General features: G+C 44.7%; 1 protein-coding gene across 6 annotated transcripts in view; it reads right to left on the reverse strand.

The window, feature by feature from the left end:
• Nucleotides 1-16577: 16577 nt before the first annotated feature.
• IL1R1 (interleukin 1 receptor type 1) overlaps nt 16578-23568 on the reverse strand; it is a 67901-nt gene continuing 60910 nt past the window's right edge. For 5 of the 6 annotated variants that reach the window (XM_070429776.1, XM_070429778.1, XM_070429777.1 and 2 more), the window contains 3 exons: nt 19475-19618; nt 18608-18775; nt 16578-18096 (listed from right to left, as the gene is read on the reverse strand). In XM_070429776.1, the coding sequence (XP_070285877.1) occupies nt 17672-18096; nt 18608-18775; nt 19475-19618 (737 nt within the window). In that variant the 3' untranslated portion in view covers nt 16578-17671. The remainder of the gene's footprint in view (nt 18097-18607; nt 18776-19474; nt 19619-23568) is intronic. The other variant, XM_070429780.1, reaches the window with a different exon arrangement.

The following is a 23568-nucleotide window of genomic DNA, read 5'->3' on the forward strand; positions in this document are numbered from 1 at the left end:
AGGGAGGATTGGGGGACAGGAGGGAGGGGAGTAAGAGATCAACCGAAGGACTTGTATGCATCCATATAACCATAACTAATGGACATAAGACACTGGGGGGTAAGGGAGGGCAGGGGCTTGTCAAGGGTGGGGGGGAAAAAAGGACACATATGTAATGCTTTAAGCAATAAAATAAATAAATAAATAAATAAATAAAAAAGAAAGAAAAAAAAAAAGAAAAAAAGAAATAAAAAGCTCAGAAAGAAAACAGCCACACAAAAAAAGAAATGGCTACAAACAAGTACCTTTCAATAATAACTTTAAACGTAAATGGAATAAATGCTCCAACCAAAAGACATCGAGTGGCTGAATGGATAAAAATACATGACCCATACATTTGCTGTCTACAAGAGACCCACCTCAGAAGAAGGGACTCACACAGACTAAAAGTGAAGGGATGGAAAAATATCTTTCAGGCCAATGGAAAGGAAAATAAAGCTGGGGCAGCAATACTTATATTGGACAAAATAGACCTCAAAGTGAAGGCCACAACAAGAGATAAGGAAGGCCACTTCATAATATTAAAGGGATCAATACAACAAGAAGATATAACCCTGGTAAACATATATGCCCCAATTCAGGAGCACCCAAATACATAAAAAAAAACACCTGGAAGATATCAAGGGAGAGATCGACAACAATACAATCATAGTAGGGGACTTTAATACACCACTGACATCACTGGATAAATCCTCTAGACAAACAATCAGCAAAGAAATAGCAATCCTAAATGACTCACTAGATCAGATGGACTTAATTGACATCTTCAGAACACTTCACCCCAAAGCCAAGGAATATACATTCTACTCAAGTGCTCATAAGACATATTCAAAAATAGACCACATATTGGGTCACAAAGTTTCCCCAATTTCAAGAAGATTGAAATCATACCAACCATCTTCTCAGACCACAATGGCATAATATTAGAAATAAACTACAATAAAAACAACCCAAAATACTTGGAAGCTGAATAGCATGTTATGAAATATTGATTGGGTTACCAATGAGATCAAAGAAGAAATTAAAAACATCCTGGAAACTAATGACAATGAAAACACAACAATCCAAAACCTATGGGACACAATGAAAGCAGTCCTGAGAGGGAAGTTTATAGCTCTACAGGCCTATCTCAAAAAACAAGAAAAAATGGTAGTAAATCATCTAACTCTACATCTCAAAGAATTAGAAAGAGAGCAACAAGAAAACCCCAGAGTGAGCAGAGGGAAGGAGATAATAAATATTAGAGCAGAAATAAATGACATAGAGACCAAAACAACAATACAGAAAACCAATGAAACCAAGAGCTGGTTCTTTGAAAGGATAAACAAGATTGATGAACCTCTAGGCAGGCTCACCAAGAAGCAAAGAGAGAGGACCCAAATAAACAAAATCAAAAACGATAGAGGCGAAATAACAACAGACCCCACAGAAATACAAATGATTGTTAAACAATACTATGGACAACTCTACTCCAACAAACTAGACAACCTGGAGGAAATGGACAAATTCCTAGAAAAATACAACATTCCAAAACTCAATCAGGAAGAATCTAAAAATCTCAATAGGCCAATAACTATGGAAGAAATTGAAGCAGTCATCAAAAAGCTTCCAGCAAACAAAAGCCCAGGACCAGATGGCTTCACAGGGGAGTTTTACCAAACATTCAAGGAAGAACTAAAACCTATCCTCCTCAGACTACTACAAAAAATTCAAGAGGAAGGAACGCTTCCAAGCTCATTCTATAAAGCCAGCATCACCGTAATACCAAAACCAGGAAAAGACAACACAATGAAAGAGTATTACAGGCCAATATCCCTCATGAACATAGATGCCAAAATCCTCAACAAAATCTTAGCAAATCAGATCCAGCAGTACATCAGAAAGATCATACACCACGACTAAATAGGATTTATCCCAGGGATGCAAGGATGGTACAATATCCACAAATCAATAAACGTGATACATCACATAAACAAATTGAAAGAAAAAAACCACATAGTCATATCAACTGATGCAGAAAAAGCATTTGACAAAATCCAACACCCATTTTTTTTAATTTAAAGAAACTTTATTTAATTTTTTCTCTTTTTTTAATCCTCACCCGAGGATATTTTTTTTATTAAATCTTTATTGTTCAGATTACATTTATTCCTCCCCCCCCCATAACTCCCCTCCTCCCAGTTCCTGCCCCACCCTCCGCCCTCACTCCCCACCCACTGTCCTCATCCATAGGTGCACGATTTTTGTCCAGTCTCTTCCTGCATCTCCCATTCCCCTTTCCCCCCCAGAATAGTCAGTCCATTCCCTTTCTATGTCCCTGATTCATTATAATCACCAGTTCATTCTGTACATCAGATTACTTATTCACTTGATTCTTAGATTCACTTGTTGATAGATGAATGTTTGTTGTTCACAATTTGTATCTTTACCTTTTTCTTCTTCCTCTTCTTAAAGGATACCTTTCAGCATTTCGTATAATACTGGTTTAGTGGTGATGAACTCCTTTAGCTTTTCCTTATCTGTGAAGCTCTTTATCTGACCTTCAATTCTGAATGATAGCTTTGCTGGATAAAGTAATCTCGGTTGTAGGTTCTTGGTATTCAGTACTTTGAATATTTATTGCCATTCCCGTCTGGCCTGCAAAGATTCTGTTGAGAAATCAGCTGACAGTCGTATGGGTATTCCCTTGTAGGTAGTTGAGTCTCTTTCTCTTGCTGCTTTTAAGATTCTCTCTTTGTCTTTCGCTCTTGGCATTTTAATTATGATGTGTCTTGGTGTGGTCCTCTTTGGATTCCTTTTGTTTGGGGTTCTCTGTGCTTCTTGGACCTGTAAGTCCATTTCTTTCACCAGGTGGGGGAAGTTTTCTGCCATTATTTCTTCAAATAGGTTTTCAATATCTTGCTGTCTCTCATCTTCTGGCACCCCTATTATTCTGATGTTTGTACGCTTGAAACTATCCCAGAGGCTCCTCACACTATCTTTGTATTTTCGGATTCTTTTTTCATTTTGCTTTTCCGGTTGGGTGTTTTTTTGCTTCTTCGCATTTCAAATCTTTGACTTGATTCTTGCGCTCCTCTGGTCTGCTATTGGGTGTCTGTATAATATTCTTTATTTCAGTCCGTGTATGCTTAATTTCTAATTGGTTCTTTATCATAGCATCAAGGGTCTCATTAGTTTTCGTGAGACTCTCATCAAGTTTATTGGCTGCTTCTAGCACATTATTACAAGCCCTCAAAATTGCGTTTTTTAGCTCCATATCCTCCATTTCTGTCATGTTTTTTTGTCTCCGCATCTTTTATGCTTTCTTGGTGCACCCCCTTGTGGTCTTTGTGTGCAGTCTTGTTCTAGTTAAGCCTTGATTGTTGTAGTTAATACTAGAGGGATTTGACCACCAGGCCGACTGAATGTGAGAATCAGCTGTGCGGAAAACTTCTGTCCTCTGGAGAGGTGCTAATCTAGCCTTTGCCTGAGGCGATCCAGCAAATGGCTCTGCACAGGGCTTGGGCGGGGCGGGCTCAACAGGGCGGGTGGAGGGAGCAGTTATGGCTGCTCTCAGTCCCGTTCCCAGAGGCTCTGCTTCTCAGAACCCCAGCAATGGCTGCAAACCTCGGAGAGAAGGCTGCCCTCACGTTTCAACTGATGCCAGACAATCCCGCTTCTCCCGTTTGAGTCTGAGTCCCTAGAGACTCGCCCGGATCTGGAGCTCAGAGTCTGAGACTCCCTCCTGATTGAAAACGACAACCGCGCCCTCAGCCACCAGCCTGCTTTGCGCGCGCCCCTCCGCACCTTTATATTTTCCACACTGCGCCTCTTCTGAGCCTCGGTATGCTGTTGTCTTTCCTTCTAGTTGAAGAGTCTGTCCTCGGCCAGCCTTCCTGTGGCTCTGGATGATGTCCATTCCGTCTTTTAGTTGTATTTTTGAAGTGGTTGTTTGCGGCAGCAATCTCAGGTGTTTACCTATGCCGCCATCTTGGTCTCTCCGAGGATCCCAACACCCATTTTTGATAAAAACTCTCAGCAAGGTGGGAATAGAAGGATCATACCTCAACATAATAAAAGCCATATATGACAAGCCCACAGCCAACATCATACTCAATGGACAAAAACTAACACCATTTCCCCTAAGAACAGGAACAAGACAGGGATGCCAACTCTCACCACTCCTGTTCAACATAGTACTGGAAGTATTAGCCATTGCAATTAGACAATATGAAGAAACAAAAGGCATCCAAATTGGAAAAGAGGAAGTAAAACTGTCCTTATTTGCAGATGACATGATATTATACATACAAAACCCTAAAGACTCCATCAAAAAACTACTAGACTTAATACATGAATTTGGCAATGTAACAGGATACAAAATTAACCCCAAGAAATCTAAGGCATTTCTATACACCAATAGTGAACTTACAGAAAGAGAGACTAAAAAAAATCCCATTTACCATTGCACTAAAAATATTAAGCTACCTAGGAATAAACTTAACTAAAGAGGTAAAAGACCTCTACTCAAAAAACTACAGGACGTTGAAAAAAGAGATAGAGGAAGACATAAACAGATGGAAGAACATACCGTGTTCGTGGATTGGTAGAATCAACATCATTAAAATGTCCATACTACCCAAAGCAATCTATAAATTCGACGCACTTCCCATTAAAATACCAACGGCATATTTCACAGATCTAGAATGAACTCTTCAAAAATTCATCTGGAATAAAAAAAAAAAAAAAAGACCCCAAACAGCTGCAGTGATCCTGAGAAAGAACAAGTAGGTGGGATCTCAATACCAGATATCAAACTGTATTACAAAGCCACTGTTCTCAAAACTGCCTGGTACTGGCACAAGAACTGACATATAGATCAATGGAATAGAATAGAGAGCCCAGAAATCGGCCTGAACAGATATGCTCAATTAATATTTGACAAAGGAGGAAAGGAACATACAGTGGAGTCAAGATAGTCTCTTCAATAAATGGTGTTGGGAAAATTGGACAGATACATGCAAGATAATGAAACTAGACCATCAACTTACACCATACACAAAAATAAACTCAAAATGGATAAAGGACTTAAATGTATGACGGGAAACCATAAAAATTCTAGAAGAATCCAAAGGCAACAAAATCTCAGACATATGCCGAAGCAATTTCTTCACTGATACAGTTCCTAGGGCACTTGAAACTAAAGAGAAAATGAACAAATGGGACTACATCAAAATAAAAAGCTTCTGCACAGCAAAAGAAACCATCAACAAAACGAGAAAGCCCACTGCGTGGGAAAACATATTTCCAATGTCATATCTGATAAGGGCCTAATCTCCAAAATTTATAGGGAACTCATACAACTTAACAAAAGGAAGATAAACAATCCAATCAAAAAATGGGCAAAGGACCTAAATAGACACCTTTCAAAAGAGGACATTCAGAAAGCCAAGGGACAAATGAAAACATGCTCAAAGTCACTAATCATCCGAGAGATGCAAATCAAAACAATAATGAGGTACCATCTCACACCTGTCAGAATGGCCATCATCAACAAATCAACAAACGACAAGTGCTGGAGAGGATGTGGAGAAAAAGGAACACTCGTGCACTGCTGGTGGGAATGCAGACTGGTGCAGCCACTATGGAAGACAGTATGGAGTTTCCTCAAAAAACTAAAAATGGAACTCCCATTTGACCCTGTGATCCCACTTCTAGGAATATATCCCAAGAAACCAGAAACACCAATCAGAAAGGATATATGCACCCATATGTTCATAGCAGTATAATTCACCATAGCTAAGATCTGGAAACAGCCTAAGTGCCCATCAGTAGATGAATGGATTAGAAAACTGCGATACATCTACACGATGGAATACTATGCTGCTGTAAAAAAGAAGGAACTCTTACCATTTGCAACGGCATGGATGGAACTGGAGAGCATTATGCTAAGTGAAATAAGCCAGTCAATGAAGGAAAAATACCACATGATCTCACTCATTCATGGATAATAAAGAAGTACAAATTGGTTGTTACAGAATAGTCATGGCATGTAAAGTACAGCATAGAGAATATAGTAAAAAATTTTGGAATCACTATACATGGTGTTGGATGAGTACAAGATTTATCATAGTGATCACTTAGTACATTATATAATGTCTAATTACTGAGTTATACACCTGAAACTAATGTAATATTGTATGTCAACTACAGTTGAAAAATATAAAATTATTTAAAGTCAAATTTAAAAAACACAATAGAATATGCCTTGGCTGGTGTGGCTCAACAATTAATGTGTTGGCCCGTGCACCAAAGAGTCACGGGTTCCATTCCAGGTCAAGGGCACATAGCTTGGTTGCAGGTTTGATCCCCAGCCCAGGTTGGGGTAATGTGTCTCTCTCACATCAATGTTTTTCTTTTTCTTTCTCTCTCCTATCTCTTTCTTTCCCCCTCCCTCCTTCCCTTCCACTCTCTCTAGAAATCAATGGGAAAAATATCCTCAGGTGAGGATTCACAACAACAATAACAAAAAACACATTAGGATAGATAAAACAGGTATGCTAGATCACACAATGGAATATTATGGAGCCATGAGAACTATGTACAATATAGACAATTATAATATGGATGAATATCACAAGCAGAGTGTTGAGCAAAAGAAAATAGGTTTTTTAAAAAGTTCACATGACATGATTCTATTTACATGAAATTCAATATAGGTTATCTATAATAATAAAAGGGTAATATGCTAATTAGACCAGACATCTTCCGGAGGTCCTTCCTGACCAAGTTGGGACCAGAGGGAAGACAGCCTTGGTCCTGGGTGCCTGCAGGTGGCCCAAGAGAAGCCAACCTGGGTTCCAGGTGCCAGAGGATGGCCAGAGGAGGGAAGCCGGGGTCCGGGGTGCAGGAGGGAAGCTGGTACTGGCAGCCGGGGGAAAGAAGGCCTACTCTTGCATGAATATTTGTGCATTGGGCCTCTAGTACTTCAATAGAAAAGCAAGGAAATTCACTCTCGATACTGTGTAAAGCATTGTTTTTGAGGGTTGGGGTGGTGAGGGGAGAAACATGGATGCAGCTCAGAGGCTCTTAGAGGAGACCGGGGAAGAGTCAAATCCCATGACAGTGGAGAGAATATGTGGAGACCTGTTTGGGATCCACTTGAATGTCTCCCTGTTCTTTTTTAATCTTAAATAAAATTGAGAGAATCACAAAATCACAGGATGGAATCAAACCTAAGGTGCAACTACCATTTGGGCACAGTGAACACCCTCCTGTGCACGGGCACTGCATGGTGCAGCAGTCACCACTTACAGCCCTCACAACGCCATGACTTGTATGTTACACACACACACACACACACACACACACACACACACACACACACACAGCTGTGACGGCACCCTACGCTCCCAGCACTGGTGATCTTCTCAGGCACAGACCCCTAGAGTCATTCCTGCTACAAGACACCCAGTTTAAGCACACATCGGTGTGTAGGTCTCTTCATGGCCCTGCCAAGTCTACTCAGCTGAGGCTTGAAGGAACTCATTTCTCCAGGCAGCTATTCCATGCAGCGACCTCTGAGCAAACCAGTCCCTCCCTGTGGGAGGAGCACGCGCCGCCAGGGGGCTGGCGTACCTGTGGGTCCAGAAGCACCTGGGCTCCGCAGTGCCTCGTGCCCAGTGCTGCTGACATTCCTGCAATGACTCCTCCAGGCCAAGGCCCCTCTGCTGTGGGCTCGCCTCTGGCCTCTCAAGCATGGCGCTCATGGGAGCTCGCAGTTCCTTAGATTTGTGTTTGTGGGTTTGTGTCACTGGTTTGGGCTTGTTTTGCCCCACCTTGCTCATTCATTCCTCCCAGGATCACTGCACATAATATCCTAAAACTGGTCACTTCGCTGCTGCTGAGCCACGCCTTCTGCCCCTGAGCTGGCACTTCCCTTATCGCTCCACTGACACTGACCCCTCGTCAAGGTCATCTGGTGACAGTGGTTGTTTAAAAAGATCCTTCTCCTGGAAGCAAAACTCACAGCTCAATTCTCAGGCCTCTCACTAACTAGCTGAAGGTTGTAATTCATTTAGGGGCCATGGGGGCCCAGGAAATGTCGATGTTAATTGAAACTTTCAACCACATGCTTTAACTTGCAAAAAATTTATCACGAAGGATACATTTTTCTCTATTAAATTGGCAAAGATTAAAAAATGAGTGTTACAGAACACAGTCAAGAGCCTGCCAAGGTCCACTGCCCTCTGCCCACTGCTTCTAGGACTTTGTGCCACGCAGATCACCGGGCAGGGGACAAGCCTGGGCCAAGGGTGACCACTTCACCCGACCTCCGAGAGCACACATCATGACTTGTATGTTACACACACACTGGGTATATGTCCAACCAAAGCAGACAAGCTAAATTATGGACCATCCATTTTGATAGGCTTAGTGATGGCTCAGAGATCATATTTTGAATAATATTAATAGTTATATTTATAGGAATAAAATAAAGTGTTAGTACTTATCTTTAGATTGTGAGGTTGAGTGACCTTTTTCTTCCTTATAGTTTTCAGAAATTTCTACATTCTCTCCAACTAATATTGTTTCCATAATACAAAAAGGTTTTCTTCAGTTTACTTAAGGAAATGTTTCTAATACAATCAACTCCCAGAGGGATGACATACCAGCTTCCTACAGCCCCTCTCTAACCTTTCACTCCCTCCTGTTTACCCTGCAAACAAGGCCCCTTCCGTGGACTTTATTCCTAATGTTCGCCAGCCAAGGGCCTCCACTCCCTCCCAGGCACTGATTCCAAATGGCAGGTGGCGTCTGTGTGCCGCAGCCAGCGGCCCCGCACGCTCCCGCAGAGCAGTCTGTTTCCGGAGCAGCTTCCTCTCGGCACTACGCTAGCTGCATTGCAGTTGTTCTCACTTTGTTGTTTTCAGTGTGTAGTGCAGGGGTCCTCAAACCATGGCCCGCGGGCCACATGCAAATACAAATATTGTATTTGTTCCCGTTTTGTTTTTTTACTTCAAAATAAGATATGTGCAGTGTGCATAGGAATTTGTTCATAGTTTGATTTTTTTATTAAATCTTTATTGTTCAGATTACATTTGTTCCTCTTTCCCCCCCCCCCCATAACTCCCCTCCTTCCAGTTCCTGCCCCACCCTCCACCCTCACTCCCCACCCACTGTCCTCATCCATAGGTGCACGATTTTTGTCCAGTCTCTTCCTGCATCTCCCATTCCCCTTTCCCCCCCAGAATAGTCAGTCCATTCCCTTTCTATGTCCCTGATTCATTATAATCACCAGTTCATTCTGTACATCAGATTATTTATTCACTTGATTCTTAGATTCACTTGTTGATAGATGCATATTTGTTGTTCACAATTTGTATCTTTACCTTTTTCTTCTTCCTCTTCTTAAAGGATACATTTCAGCATTTCGTATAATACTGGTTTAGTGGTGATGAACTCCTTTAGCTTTTCCTTATCTGTGAAGCTCTTTATCTGACCTTCAATTCTGAATGATAGCTTTGCTGGATAAAGTAATCTCGGTTGTAGGTTCTTGGTATTCATCACTTTGAATATTTATTGCCACTCCCTTCTGGCCTGCAGAGTTTCTGTTGAGAAATCAGCTGACAGTCGTATGGGTATTCCCTTGTAGGTAGTTGAGTCTCTTTCTCTTGCTGCTTTTAAGATTCTCTCTTTGTCTTTTGCTCTTGGCATTTTAATTATGATGTGTCTTGGTGTGGTCCTCTTTGGATTCCTTTTGTTTGGGGTTCTCTGCGCCTCTTGGACCTGTAAGTCCATTTCTTTCACCAGGTGGGGGAAGTTTTCTGCCATTATTTCTTCAAATAGGTTTTCAATATCTTGCTGTCTCTCATCTTCTGGCACCCCAATAATTCTGATATTAGTGCGCTTGAAGCTATCCCAGAGGCTCCTTACACTATCTTCGTATTTTCGGATTCTTTTTTCATTTTGCTTTTCCGGTTGGGTGTTTTTTGCTTCTTCGCATTTCAAATCTTTGACTTGATTCTTGCGCTCCTCTGGTCTGCTATTGGGTGTCTGTATAATATTCTTTATTTCAGTCAGTGTATGCTTAATTTCTAGTTGGTTCTTTATCATAGCATCGAGGGTCTCATTAGTTTTCGTGAGACTCTCATCAAGTTTATTGGCAGCTTCTAGCACATTATTGCAAGTCCTCAAAATTGCGTTTTTTAGCTCCATATCCTCCATTTCTGTCATTTTTTTTTGTCTCCACATTTTTAAGCTTTCTTGGTGCACCCCCTTGTGGTCTTTGTGTGCAGTCTTGTTCTAGTTAAGCCTTGATTGTTGTAGTTAATACTAGAGGAATTTGACCACCAGGCCGACTGGCTGTGAGAATCAGCTGTGTCTGCCACGGGAAAACTTCTGTCCTCTGGAGAGGTGCTAATCTAGCCTTTGCCTGAGGTGATCCAGCAAATGGCTCTGCACAGGGCTTGGGCAGGGGGGGCTCAACAGGGCGGGTGGAGGGAGCAGTTATGGCTGTTCTCAGTCCCGTTCCCAGAGGCTCTCCTTCTCAGAACCCCAGCAACGGCTGCAAACCCGGAGAGAAAGCTGCCCTCACGTTCCATCTGATGCCAGACAATCCCGCTTCTCCCGTTTGAGTCTGAGTCCCTAGAGACTCGCCCGGATCTGGAGCTCAGAGTCTGAGACTCCCTCCTGATTGAAAACGACAACCGCACCCTCAGCCACCAGCCTGCTTTGCGCGCGCCCCTCCGCACCTTTATATTTTCCACACTGCGCTTCCTCTGAGTCTCGCTATGCTGTTGTCTTTCCTTTTAGTTGAAGAGTCTGTCCTCGGCCAGCCTTCCTGTGATTCTGGGTGATGTCCGTTCCGTCTTTTAGTTGTATTTTTGAAGTGGTTGTTTGCGGCAGCAATCTCAGGTGTTTACCTATGCCGCCATCTTGGTCTCTCCTCATAGTTTTTTTTAAAACTATAGTCCGGCCCTCCAACGGTCTGAGGGACAGTGAACTGGCCCCCTGTTTAAAAAGTTTGAGGACCCCTGGTCTAGTGTAACCTTAGGCACCTGGGAGGCACTTTTTAAATGACCCAAAGGTAAACCTGAGAGCGAAAACACTGCCCCTACATTTTGGAATTTGAGGGCAGAGTTAGGGCTCAGTGAGAATTCAGAAGCCATCAGGACAGTGCGGGAGGCAGGCTTGTGGAATGCCAGGCAAGGGGGGGGTGTGTCCAACAGACGGCATTGTCCAGCACCATCCCCGAGCACTGTCCACGGCCACTGCCCACAGCCACTGCCCAGACACTGCCCACAGCCACTGCCCACAGCCACTGCCCACAGCCACTGCCCAGACACTGCCCACGGCCACTGCCCACAGCCACTGCCCACGGCCACTGCCCACGGCCACTGCCCACGGCCACTGCCCATGGCTACTGCCCAGACACTGCCCACAGCCACTGCCCACGGCGGGAGCACGAGGGGCAGAGGGTCTTGGCCTCAGAAGCAGCAAGAGGCAGGGCAGGAGGCTGAGGAGAGAAGAGCGTGGCCAGACTGACGTCACTGGGCGAGGGCTGAGTGGGTTTCCCACAGGCCGTTAAGCCGGCGTGTGTCCCCCCGCAGCTACGGGCTCCTCTCAGGGGGTCACGGGGGGAAATGCATGGACCCGGGAGCCTAGCCGGTGCCTCTGGGTCACCTCCGGGCGAGCGTTCCAAGGACCACAGGCTCCGTGACTTTGCGCCTGAGGGAAGGAATCTGGAAGCGGCTGGGCGGGTTCGAGGAGCCCGCAGGTCCCGCCAGTCTGTCCCAGGCCAGGTGCCCTGCGCGTCCTCAGCGCTGGGCTCCGAGCCCGGGGAATGCCTGGTCTGCGGAAGGCCAGTCCTCAGGAGAAGCCTGAGCATGCGAGTTCCGTGTTCATTCTAAATAATGTCCCCATTTCCTGTAACTCTTGTTCTCCCCAAATCTCTCTCCCCCCGCTCTCTCACACACACACCTTCATATTTCGTTGTAAAATATATGTTATTACACCAAAAATAGTTCCTTCCCACCTGGGTGCCCATGCACATTTCTTCAGGCATAACTTTTTTGTAAATTACAACTTCCTTTTGCTGTCATGATTTATCTGTGCATTTTTAGTAAAAAGAAACAACTTTCCCCCTTCAAGGCTGAAAGGGTTAAAGAGACTAAAACCGGGCAGAGAAAGACTTACTGTGCTTAGCAGATATCTTGCAGGAAGCTCGCAGCCGTGAGCACAGCACAGCTCAGGTGACCAGAAGACACCTGGCATGGGAGGAACCAAGGAGGGACCAGACCAGTGATGGCGAACCTATGACACACGTGTCAGAGGGACACGCGAACTCATTTTTTTGGTTGATTTTTCTTTGTTAAATCGCATTTAAATATATAAAATAAATATCAAACATATAAACCTTTGTTTTACTATGGTTGCAAATATCAAAAAATTTCTATATGTGACACGGCACCAGAGTTAAGTTAGTGTTTTTCAAAATGCTGACACGCCGAGCTCAAAAGGTTCGCCATCAATGGACCAGACCCTTATGTTAGCAGAGCAGCTTGCAGCCAGCAAGGATTAATAAAAACCTCTCTCTCCCTGCTCTCTTCACAGATGCCTTTCTTGGTCTCAGCCCCCCTGCACCCAGGTGTCGGGTATAAAATCTCTTTTGATACATTATGGCCTCATGTCACAGGTGTGCGACCCCAGCCCACTGCAGACCTTTCAAAGGCCCAGATCGTTCTCTGCCCCGCCTGCCACCCCCTCTGTGGGCTCCACACAAGCCAACTGCCACACGCACAGATTCTTGCCCCCAAAGGGAAAAGATTTTCTTCTGACAAATGAGCTTGAGGAAATCTCTGATCTTATAATTGTATAATGATTATACTTCAATTAACATTTGGGGAACCCACTATGTCAAAATACCAAGACAGGATTAAGTCACTAAAATTGTATTAAGTAAAAGCTATCATCATTTAAAAAGTTAACACCAAGATTATACAACCTGCTCTCCCTCCACACCCTAAACCCTAGAATTTGAAAAAAAGACACATTTGGATAAATAATTTTTTCTTTTATCTGTACTGACCAAGAGCTAAAATTAAGAAAATATATTTTGTTTTGAGATTCCACCTAAGTTACTGTTCAGGGGCTTTGTCACATATAAAACCTTGAAACACTGGAAGTCCCATTTTACAGATTAGAAAACTGAGGTTCAAAATAGCCAAGTGCTTTGTTCCAGTTTCAAAACTGTGACAGTGCAGGAATGTATTATACTCAGATCTCTTCCCACCAGTTGGAGAAATTATTCCAAAGACAAAAAGAAGAACATGAAAGCTATTCTAAGGAATAGTTATCTGGTAAAAAGAGGAATAAAAGTCCTCACAACAAAAATAAGACTTTTAGATGGCTATTAGTGTTGACTTTACTGTTTGTTAAAAGAATACATTAGCTTGTAAAATAACCAAAACACTATCTTGGAAAACTCTCTGAATTCTTCCATGAGAAATTGTGCATAAGCAAGCTTTCTGAAGAGTTGATTCTAACATGTTTATGTTCTTACTAGAGGCCCAGTGCATGATTTCGTGCACCAGTGGGGTCCCTCGGCCTGGCATGCAGGATCGGGCGGAAACCAGCTCTCTGACATTCCCTGAGGAGGGCGCAGGCAAGGCTGAGGGACCCCCACCGGTGCATGATTGGGGCCAGGGAGGGACACGGGAGGTTGGCCAGTTGAGGAGGGATTGCGGGAGGGCTCCAGGGTGTGTCTGGCCTGATTGGCCAGAACCCAGCAGCAAGCTCACCTACCAGTTGGAGCGTCTGCCCCCTGGTGGTCAGTGCACATCATAGTGACTGGTAAACCAGTCAACTGTCTGCTGCCTGGTGGTCAGTGCATGTCATAGCGAGCAGTTGAGCGACCTTAGCATATAATTAGCATGTCACACTTTGATTGGTTGAACAGACGACTGGACACAGCATATTGGGCTTTTATTATATCGGATATTTTTAATTTTTATTAAAAAATCTTTTAGGAATGTGTCAAATCTTTTTTTTATTTAGACCATCAAACATCCTTTAGAGCTGGGGGCTGGCAGAGGGTCAGCGCGAGTGTCAGTTCCAGCCATCAGTGGCCAGTGACCACCTCCTGGGCTACGGGACCCGAGCTCCCAGCGCCCTCACCACCAGCGTCAGTGGCTGTCTCCTCCGTTGTCCTTAGTTTCATGACGGCTTTGCTTCCTCTCGTGGTATCAATGGTCACCCCTAGTTTTATCTCCTCTGTACCCATTCTTTTTGCAGATTCTACTATGACTTGAGATAGCAAAGTTTATGCATAGAGCTGCTACTAACAAAGCTACCATTTTCTGAGGACCTGCTGTTTGCTAGGCACTGTGTGCGTCATAACCTATTTCATCCTTTTTAATCCTTACACAATGCTATGAATTAGGCATTTTGTCCACTTTATAGGTGAGGACACTGGGGCTCAAATTGTTTGTCCAAGTGTTGATACCAAGTGAACGGTGGAGGCGGGGTTGAGGGAGGCTCACACCATGTGGAGGTGGAGGCGGGGTTGAGGGAGGCTCACAGCACGTGGAGGTGGAGGCGGGGTTGAGGGAGGCTCACACCATGTGGAGGTGGAGGCGGGGTTGAGGGAGGCTCACAGCACGTGGAGGTGGAGGCGGGGTTGAGGGAGGCTCACACCATGTGGAGGTGGAGGCGGGGTTGAGGGAGGCTCACACCATGTGGAGGTGGAGGCGGGGTTGAGGGAGGCTCACAGCACGTGGAGGTGGAGGCGGGGTTGAGGGAGGCTCACACCATGTGGAGGTGGAGGCGGGGTTGAGGGAGGCTCACACCATGTGGAGGTGGAGGCGGGGTGACTCCACAGCGCTCTAGCTGACCAGCCCTTGGCAGACCTGCTCTGAGCGGAAGACAAAGACACTGCAGGTGCTGGAAGGGAAGGGCCTGGTCACTAGAATCTGTGCTCATTAGAGCTTGCAGTTTGACACCACGTTTGCCAATTGTGCTTACCTCCTGGTCAAAGAAGAAAATGAAAGGAAACCTTTTGTAAAATGTGCAAGTCTATACAATGTTGTCTGGCCTTGCTGGACGGGTACAGGGTTCATAATCCTAAGACATGCATTATACTCCACATAGAAGCCAGCAGAGGGAGCACGGCTGAGGCCACTGGTGGGAGTCGGGGCTCACTGTGGGCCCCCAGGCCCTGACCCTCCCCGGCTGAAGGTGCCCTCGCCCCACATCGGGCCTGGCCATGAGAACCCTTGATACCAGGTTTTGACAATTTTATTAGAAAACAAGTACAGCCCACTAATCAATGATACATGCTGTACATGAATTGGTGTTTTTACTACAAAAATATGTGGCATCTGCTCCTGACTTATACACACGAGTCTGTAAAAGACTCCTCCTCATTAACCGTTACAGATAGAATTATCACAAGTGCCCTTTCACGCCAGCTCCGTACCCGCAACTGCAAATAAGAGAGTCGGGAGAATGGAACAGAAACCCAGCTAAGCCAGTGGTAGCAGCTTGAAATGCATTCAGGCTGAAAAACTGTATCATCAGAAACGCAGTGAAATCTAGTTACCGAGGAGCCCTGAAAGGACAAGCTTAAAAGAGGTTTCGGGAAAACAGTTCCCAGGGAACTCGGGGGTACGCTTTCCTCTGGGACCCTCCGCCTTCCTCTGGGCGTGGCCGGGATTCTTGCCCCGAGGCCCCAGGTGCCAGCCACTGGCCGTTCCTGGCTGTCTGCCCTCACCCCCGTTCCTGGCTAGTTCTCAGGTTCAGAGTGGCCTTCCTGGGACTCACGTGCGGGTATTTCTAGAGCTGACCGACTGAACCTCTCAGCACGATGTGCAGCATCTGCTCTGAACTTGGGGAGAGGACAGTCCTCCCTGGCACCCCCAAACTGCTGGCCGGGTCTCCCAGGTGAAAAGAAAGCGCTTTCTTTAAAAACAGCAGCTCCAAAGCCACGCTGTGCCCACGACTGCCAGATTGAATCCAAGAGAAATAGGTGGGAGGAGGTGGCAGCGAATCCACTTCTGTCCAGTTGTGATTACTTTTGAGGAAAAAAATACCAAAGGAAAGTCTGTGTTCACCTATGATATTAAATATTAAAAACACAAATACAAAAGGCCTACCATGTCCCCGTGACCTACCATGTCCCCGTGACCTGCCATGTCCCCGTGACCTACCATGTCCCCGTGACCTGCCATGTCCCCGTGACCTACCATGTCCCCGTGACCTGCCATGTCCCCGAGACCTGCCATGTCCCCATGACCTGCCATGTCCCCGTGACCTGCCATGTCCCCGAGACCTGCCATGTCCCCATGACCTGCCATGTCCCCGTGACCTGCCATGTCCCCGTGACCTGCCATGTCCCCGAGACCTGCCATGTCCCCGTGACCTGCCATGTCCCTGTGACCTCAGGAGGCGGCAGACGGCTGTGGCTGTGCAGTGTCCAGGTTCCTCTGAACTGTCCTGGGACGACTATCAAGTGTTAACATGTTCTTCTACACCAGAAAACACAAACACAACTTCTCTCATTTTTACTTACCAACATGCATTTACTTTAGGGGAAGAACATATGGAAGCAGAAGCTTTTCCATAAAAATCTACTGACTTTTGTTAATTCCAATATTTACAAGAATGAGCAGCGTACCATCCTGGAAACTACCATTTCTTCCCACAAAAGGCGGGAGAAGGCAGGTGTGGCCGCAGCCCTGGAAGCAGCCCGGCCAGCCCAGCGCTGAGTGACTGCTGTCGGCAGCTGCCGGCTTTATAAAAGCCAGGTGTCAGCAGACAGTGAACAGGCAGTCTGTGGGCACTCTGCACGGACACCACGCAAACCAGCCTGAGCCCCCAGGCGGAAGCACAGCCCCACAGTGAAATGCTAATGGGAACCCGGCTTTGCTCCTGAGCCAGGAGAGCCGGTGCTGCGGCTGAGAGGAGAGCGGTGGTCAGGAAGGTGGTTAATCTGTGGGTTGTGTGTGTGACCCAGTGGAGAAGGAAGTGACTTGGAAGTTGTCCTTCCAAAGTAAAGAGCCAAGTGAAATGCAGAAGAACAAGGTGGGACAGAATGGCCATCCCGGGGGCAGCAGGAGAGGATCCCTTCTCTGCTACTCTTGCTTTTGACCTCTCCCCAGTGGAAAGCTAAGGTTATTTTAAAACCTTGAAATCCTGGAGAATCTCTTTTTTTGTTGAAATGGCAGTTTTAAAGGTCTAAACAATGAAATTCAGTCTTTGGAAAAGGCTGCTGGCTGCAGATGTGTGTGAAAAATGCAAGGCCAGTGGCCAGTTCTCCAATGTCTTCCCACGCCCCGGCCACTCAAGGGGCCCTGCAGTCCCATCTGGGCACAGCCCCTGGAACTGCGAGTGACTCCACAAATGCATTTCCTGAATGTTCTTTCCAGTTGTTGGCTCTCCTGGGGCCTTTTCTCAGCAGCTCACACGCCCAGAGGGCAGCGGCGGCCTCTGGAAGGCCTTCCCCGCCCCTCTGCTTTGAGTTGCCCGGGCTGCTGTTGTCACCGTCCTGCCCTTACCCATCTGACTCCAGGTGGCCTGGGGTGAAGGGTCATGCAAGTGCATCTGTGCCTGTACATCAGCGAGGCCAGCCCAGCCCAGCGCCACCGGACAGGCGTCACCTGCTACCCGAGAGGCACGGGGCCCTCCCCTCGCAGTCTCTCCCTGGAGTCGGGCCTTGGGGCTGCGGACAGCAACTGGCGCTTGGCTGGAGGGGCTGCTGAGCAGGCATGTGGTACCGGACCTTCTTCCAGAACCTCGTCTTTGCAGACTGTGACCTCTCCGCCGTCCAGTCCCCTGACCAGCGGATGGCCCCCTGCTTCCGCTTGAGGAACTGGATGGACTCGGGCATTTTCTCGTAGTCCTGGATCTTCTCCAGCTCCAGCAGGACGACCTTGACCCCGTCCTGAACGAGGGCGTTGTACAGCACGATGTGCTCTTCAGACGAACTCCCCAGCCAGCTGAGTCCCGACGTTTCTCGCACCAAAATAACAATCAGCCTTCTGCTCTTCTTTATGTTTTCATTTGTGACCTCAACAATGTCTGAGAAACACAAAGCATGGCATATAAGTGCAACTTCTATTTACAATCATTCTCTCCAGAGCCAAAACCCCAGTGTCCCCTAACACTTGCTTTACTTAGGGTTAAAGGAGGGTCCCACTTAGAGACCAGCTCAAAACACTGGCCCCAGAAGCTGAGCATTCTCTTAGGACTCAGAGCACTTTCAGTAGGAATTTAAAATCTGGTTGGTAAACCGGTTGACCTATTCCTCTTTTATTCTACTGTATCGGCTATAAAGCAATTTTCAGATCTAACTAGCAATTACATTTTCAAAAACGAAGTCCGACTTAGTTAATTGTTGTTTCAACAAAATACGAGAAAAGTAAATACTTTGCATTAAATAATGTGAAAATCATTATGCACCACTGAAGAGGGTCTTAAAATTATCAAATATGTTACCTATGCTAGTCATCTAGAAAGAGGAAGACCAATTTAATTAACCCAGTTAATTAGTTTCAAAACGAGATTTTTACTTCTCCCTTTACGTTCATACCTTCCCCAGCGTAGTCATCCCTTCCATAAATGAACAGCTTGTATCCACACTGTTTTTCTAAGACCTCAGGTAAGATTTTAAACACAAAAATATCTGAATTAGAGGTGGACCCTTCCCCAAGGGTCTTTGGATACAGTATGTATGCATCATAGGTCTTTCCGTCTGAAGCTAAAGGGGAAATGTGATATTTTAGAACCACAAGGAAAAATAAGAGGTTTGGTAAAGTCGATATAGCAAACGTGCACTTCCGAATGAATTACTATTTCATATGATGGTTTGAATGAAGTTTCAATACAAAACACAGCACACCTTTTTCAAATGCTGTACCCTGACAAGTGTCTCTTTGTTGAGTTTACTGCAAAGCTGTTCTTATGTTACTGACGGCCACCCACATGCAGTGCCCTCCACCTCTCTGCATGGGAATGACCTCCAGTTCTCGTCTCCCTCCCCACGCCACAATGCCCAATTCTACCATTCTCCCTTCTATGTATTATTGCAGCTTCATTTTTTGCAAGATTTAAACAAAAGAGAGAGTGCATGCATGAAAATTGAGTCCTTTCTTTGATTTGATAGCAACCTTGGGTGATCTGTGTTCTGCCCAGCACAGAGCGGGTCCTGAGTACCCGGGTCTATGAAGACGCTCTCAATGCCATTGACCCCACCACTATGAGCCTAGAGCAGTAACTTGGAAAACAATGTCAGTCTGCTCAGTTATGAAACTGTAATTATATATAAGAATAACTACTATTTTAATATCTGTTAAATTTCATTTTAAAATTTAAGTAAAAACTCTTTTAGTTATCTTCTATATCTCTTAACTATCCCCTCTCTTCAACAAGAAAATGTTGAATAAAATAAAAATTGTACCTTTTTTCGGGAGAAAATCATAGCAAGAATCCCTGTACCAAAGCACAATGTCAACCTTGAAGATTTTATAGATGAAAACAGAGCTGGTAATCACTACTGTTAACATGACGAATATAACAATCAGGTGCTTCTGGAAACTGGGGACTAGAGCAGAAAAGAGAGGAAACATTTATTAGAACCAAAAGAATTAAACATTTGAGCACAACAAATTAAACATCATCATCCCAGAGAAACCATATTTGGGACTGGCCTGTAATCCCAAATCTCAGATAGTATTAACCCATTCATTATCACTTAATAATGGGTACTAATGTACAAAGACATCTAGAATGGATACCATGCAGAAAAACTACAGTGCATTGTACTAAATCTCCACCTAAGTAGTATAATATACAATCTCACAGAAAAATAACAAAGACCATAGGATAGAGCACAATATAGTAAAAAGAGTCTAAGTTACTCAAAAGCCAGCAAAAGTTCCTAGAGGTAGAAGAGTCAGGTGGGAAAGGTGAAGGCTAGGGGGAAAGAGAAGGGTGAGGGATGCCACACAGAATGTTTAACACTTGGATGTTCTCCAGGCTTCACTGGCTAATTATTCATCCAATGATTGATTACAGAGTGGGGGGCAGAGGAGGAAAGTGAAGGAAAGGTAAGGAGAAGGGGGTAGAGAAGAAGAAACAAGAAAGGGACTTGCAAATGTCAGGAGTCAGGAGGAGAACCAAGATGGTGGTGTAGGTAAATGCTGGTACTCACCACCTCAGATAATAACATTAAAATTACAACTAAAATACAGAACAACCATGAAATCTGGATGAATAGAAATCCTATAATGAGAGAAGTAAATAAGAAAGTACACTGAGATGGTAGGAGGGGTGGAGACATGGAATGTGTGGTGTGGTTTTAATCAGGAGGGAGATCATCTCTGTGGAAGCCTCCCAGGAGGAGTAAGAGTCCCACCCCCACACCAGCCCCCCCAGCCCAGGGTTACAGAGCTGGGAAGAGATGTCCCTGTAATTTCAGGTTGCAAAACCAGTGGGAATTGTGGCTGAGTGACTCATAGGCAGCTGGAGACCCACATGTTCTTCTTAAAGGGCCAGAGCACGAACTTACTCGGACTTGATTTCTCTGAGCTCCAGCACTGGAGCAGCAGCTTCAAAGAAACCTGGTACATTCAGGAAGGAATTGGATTGTCTGGCCTCAGGGCAAGAATTAAGGGGTTGTTTTCTTCCAGACAGGGGGGCTCACAGAGGTTCCTATGCTGGGACCCCCCCCTTGCAAAACTGACTGGCAGCCATATCTGATTTCCATCAGCCTGGCTCACACTGTTCAGTCTGCCCTGGTGATTTCCAAGATCCCACCCCATCCAATTTGCAGGGCCATCCAAAGTGTTGCAGTGCCTTTTCTATAGGAATGGCCTATCCTGGCTCAGGCTTCAGACTTTCTTAAAATCTCTTAAACAAGCAGCATCTGACATCAGTGTGCCCCAAACCGATCAATAAGAAACCTAAGACTGCCTTGCTTCACAGCTTGACCTCTCCTGGGCATTTCCAAGTAGCAGCCATCTGCAGATCTCTCTGTAGCTCCTGCCCAATGGCCCCAGGCAGTGGTTGACAGCTCCAGACCAAATTAGATTACAACTCTACACATCCACAGTGACACACTCAAGGGGCAGACTCAGTGAACACCAAAGTCCCACTGAAGCAAGTCCTGCTCCATAAGGGTGTCTCCTGCACAGCAGCTCTTCCACTGTAGTCACAGCTGGTCCCCACAGCCAATTGGCCTGGAGGTCAACTCCTCCCAGCAACACCAATAGCAATCAAGGCTCAACTACAACAAGACTGTGCACATAGCCCACACAGGGGTGCACCTAGAGTGCCCAGCTCAGGTGACTGGGGAGGCTGAGTCACTGGGCCCTACAGGACACCTGCTACACAAGGCCACTCTACCAATTCCAGGAGACATAGCAGCTCTACCTAATACATAGAAACAAACACAGGGGAGCAGTCAAAATGCAGAGACAAAGAAACATGTCACAAATGAAAGAACAGAAGAAATCTCCAGAAAAAGAAGTAAATGAAATGAAAGCATGCAAACTACTAAATACAGAGTTCAAAACAACGGTTATAAGGTTGCTCAAGGATCTTAATGACAGCTTCAAGGGACTTAGTGAAACTTTCAAGGAACTTAGTGAGAATTTCAAGAACCTTAGTGAGAACATCAAAGACATAAAAAAGGACCAGTCAGAAATTAAGCTGAAGGTGGTGTCTGCCAACTAAACTGAAGGTGCAGCATTTTAGACGTTCACAGATTGAAGTTCCTACAGTATTGCTTGCTAATGATCTGAGTGCATTGGTGATTATATGTGTCCTCATTCTCTCACCTGAGCGAACAAGACCTTTTCCAAGTGGTGTTTCTCAAGGAGCATGGGCAGTGGGCCTGCAGACGTGGGTCTGGGTGGTGCGTGTGCCCTTCCAATTGTGCCAGTGTATTGGTGTAGACTTGCTCTGTTTTCAGCTGTATTTATTGCTAAATTTCTCAGCATAAACTTATCCCATTGTATTTTTTATAAGTAAATATTTTTAACATGAAAAAAAGAAATTAAACATACACTAACTAAAATAAATAATAATGTATAGGGATTTAACAGCAGAATAGATGATTCCGATAATCTAATCAATGATTTGGAATATGAGGTGGCAAAAAACAACCAATCTGAACAGCAAAAAGAAAATAGAATCCAAAAAATATGAAGATAGTGTAAGGAGCCTCTGGGACAATTTCAAGAGTATCACCATTCACATTATGGGGTGCCAGAGAGAGAAGAGAGAGACAAAGATATTGAAAACCTATTTGAAGAAATAATGACAGAAAACTTCCCTACCTGGTGAAAGAAACAGACTTGTAAGTTCAAGAAGCACAGAGTCCCAAAAAAGAGAATCCCAAAGAGGCCCACACCAAGACACATCATAATTAAAATACCAAGAGTTAAAGACAAAGAGAAAAATCTTAAAAGCAGCAAGAGAAAAGCAGTTAGTTACCTACAGAGGAGTACCCATATGACTATCAGCTGATTTCTCAACAGAAACTTTGAAGGACAGAAGGGAGTGGCAAGAAATATTCAAAGTGGAGTAGTAAGAACCTACAACCAAGATTACTCTACCCAGTAAAGCTCTCATTTAGAATTGAGGATCAGATAAAGAGCTTCACAGACAAGAAAAAGCTAAAGGAGTTCATCACCACCAAACCAGTATTACATGAAATGCTGAAGGGCATTCTTTAAGAAGAAGAGGAAGAGGAAGAAGGAGGAGGAAAGAAGAAAAATATGAACAATAAAATGGCAATAAATACATATGTATCAACAATTAAATCTAAAAATCAAAATACATGAACAAGAAATCTAATCAACAAAATAGACTGATGAATAAAATAGAACCAGAGGCATGGAAACATGGAATAGACTGACGAATGAATCTCGGGGAAGGGAAGGGGGGACAGAAAGAGATTAACCAAAGATCTTATATGCATATATGCATTACCTATGGACACAGACAAAAGAGTAGTGAAGGCCTGGAGTGGGGTGGGAACTGGCTGGGAAGTGGTAATGGGGGGTTGGGAGGGGGGTATCTGTAATACTCTCAGCAATAAAGATTTTTTAAAAATAAAATAAAAAATAAATGTCAGGGGTAAGTAGGCATCAAGAAAGAGAACCTGTCCAGACAATGTGCTCAGTGGCTGAGCATCAACTCATGCACCAAGAGGCCATCAGTTCAGTTCCCCGTCAGGGCACATGCCTAGGTTGCAGCCTCGGTGAGGGGTGCATACAGGAAGCAGCCAATGTTCTCTCTCATTGTTGTTTCTATCTCACTCTCCCTCTTCCTTCCTCTCTCTAAAAAAAAACAAAAACAAAAAACGAAACAAAACAAAAAACACAAAGAAACAATAGAAACATATTTTTTAAAAAGAAAAGAAAAGAGAACCTGAAAGCTCTCTTATTTTACTTTTTCAATTTAGGTCTTTGACCCATCTGCAACTGACTTGGGTATAAAGTAGAAATCAAGATATACCATTTTCTAGACCAATAGCTAATTGGCTCA

Source organism: Myotis yumanensis, unplaced genomic scaffold (assembly GCF_028538775.1).
Source record: "Myotis yumanensis isolate MYYU_CA2020_CCGP unplaced genomic scaffold, mMyoYum1.0.hap1 SCAF_11, whole genome shotgun sequence".
NCBI lineage: Eukaryota > Metazoa > Chordata > Mammalia > Chiroptera > Vespertilionidae > Myotis > Myotis yumanensis.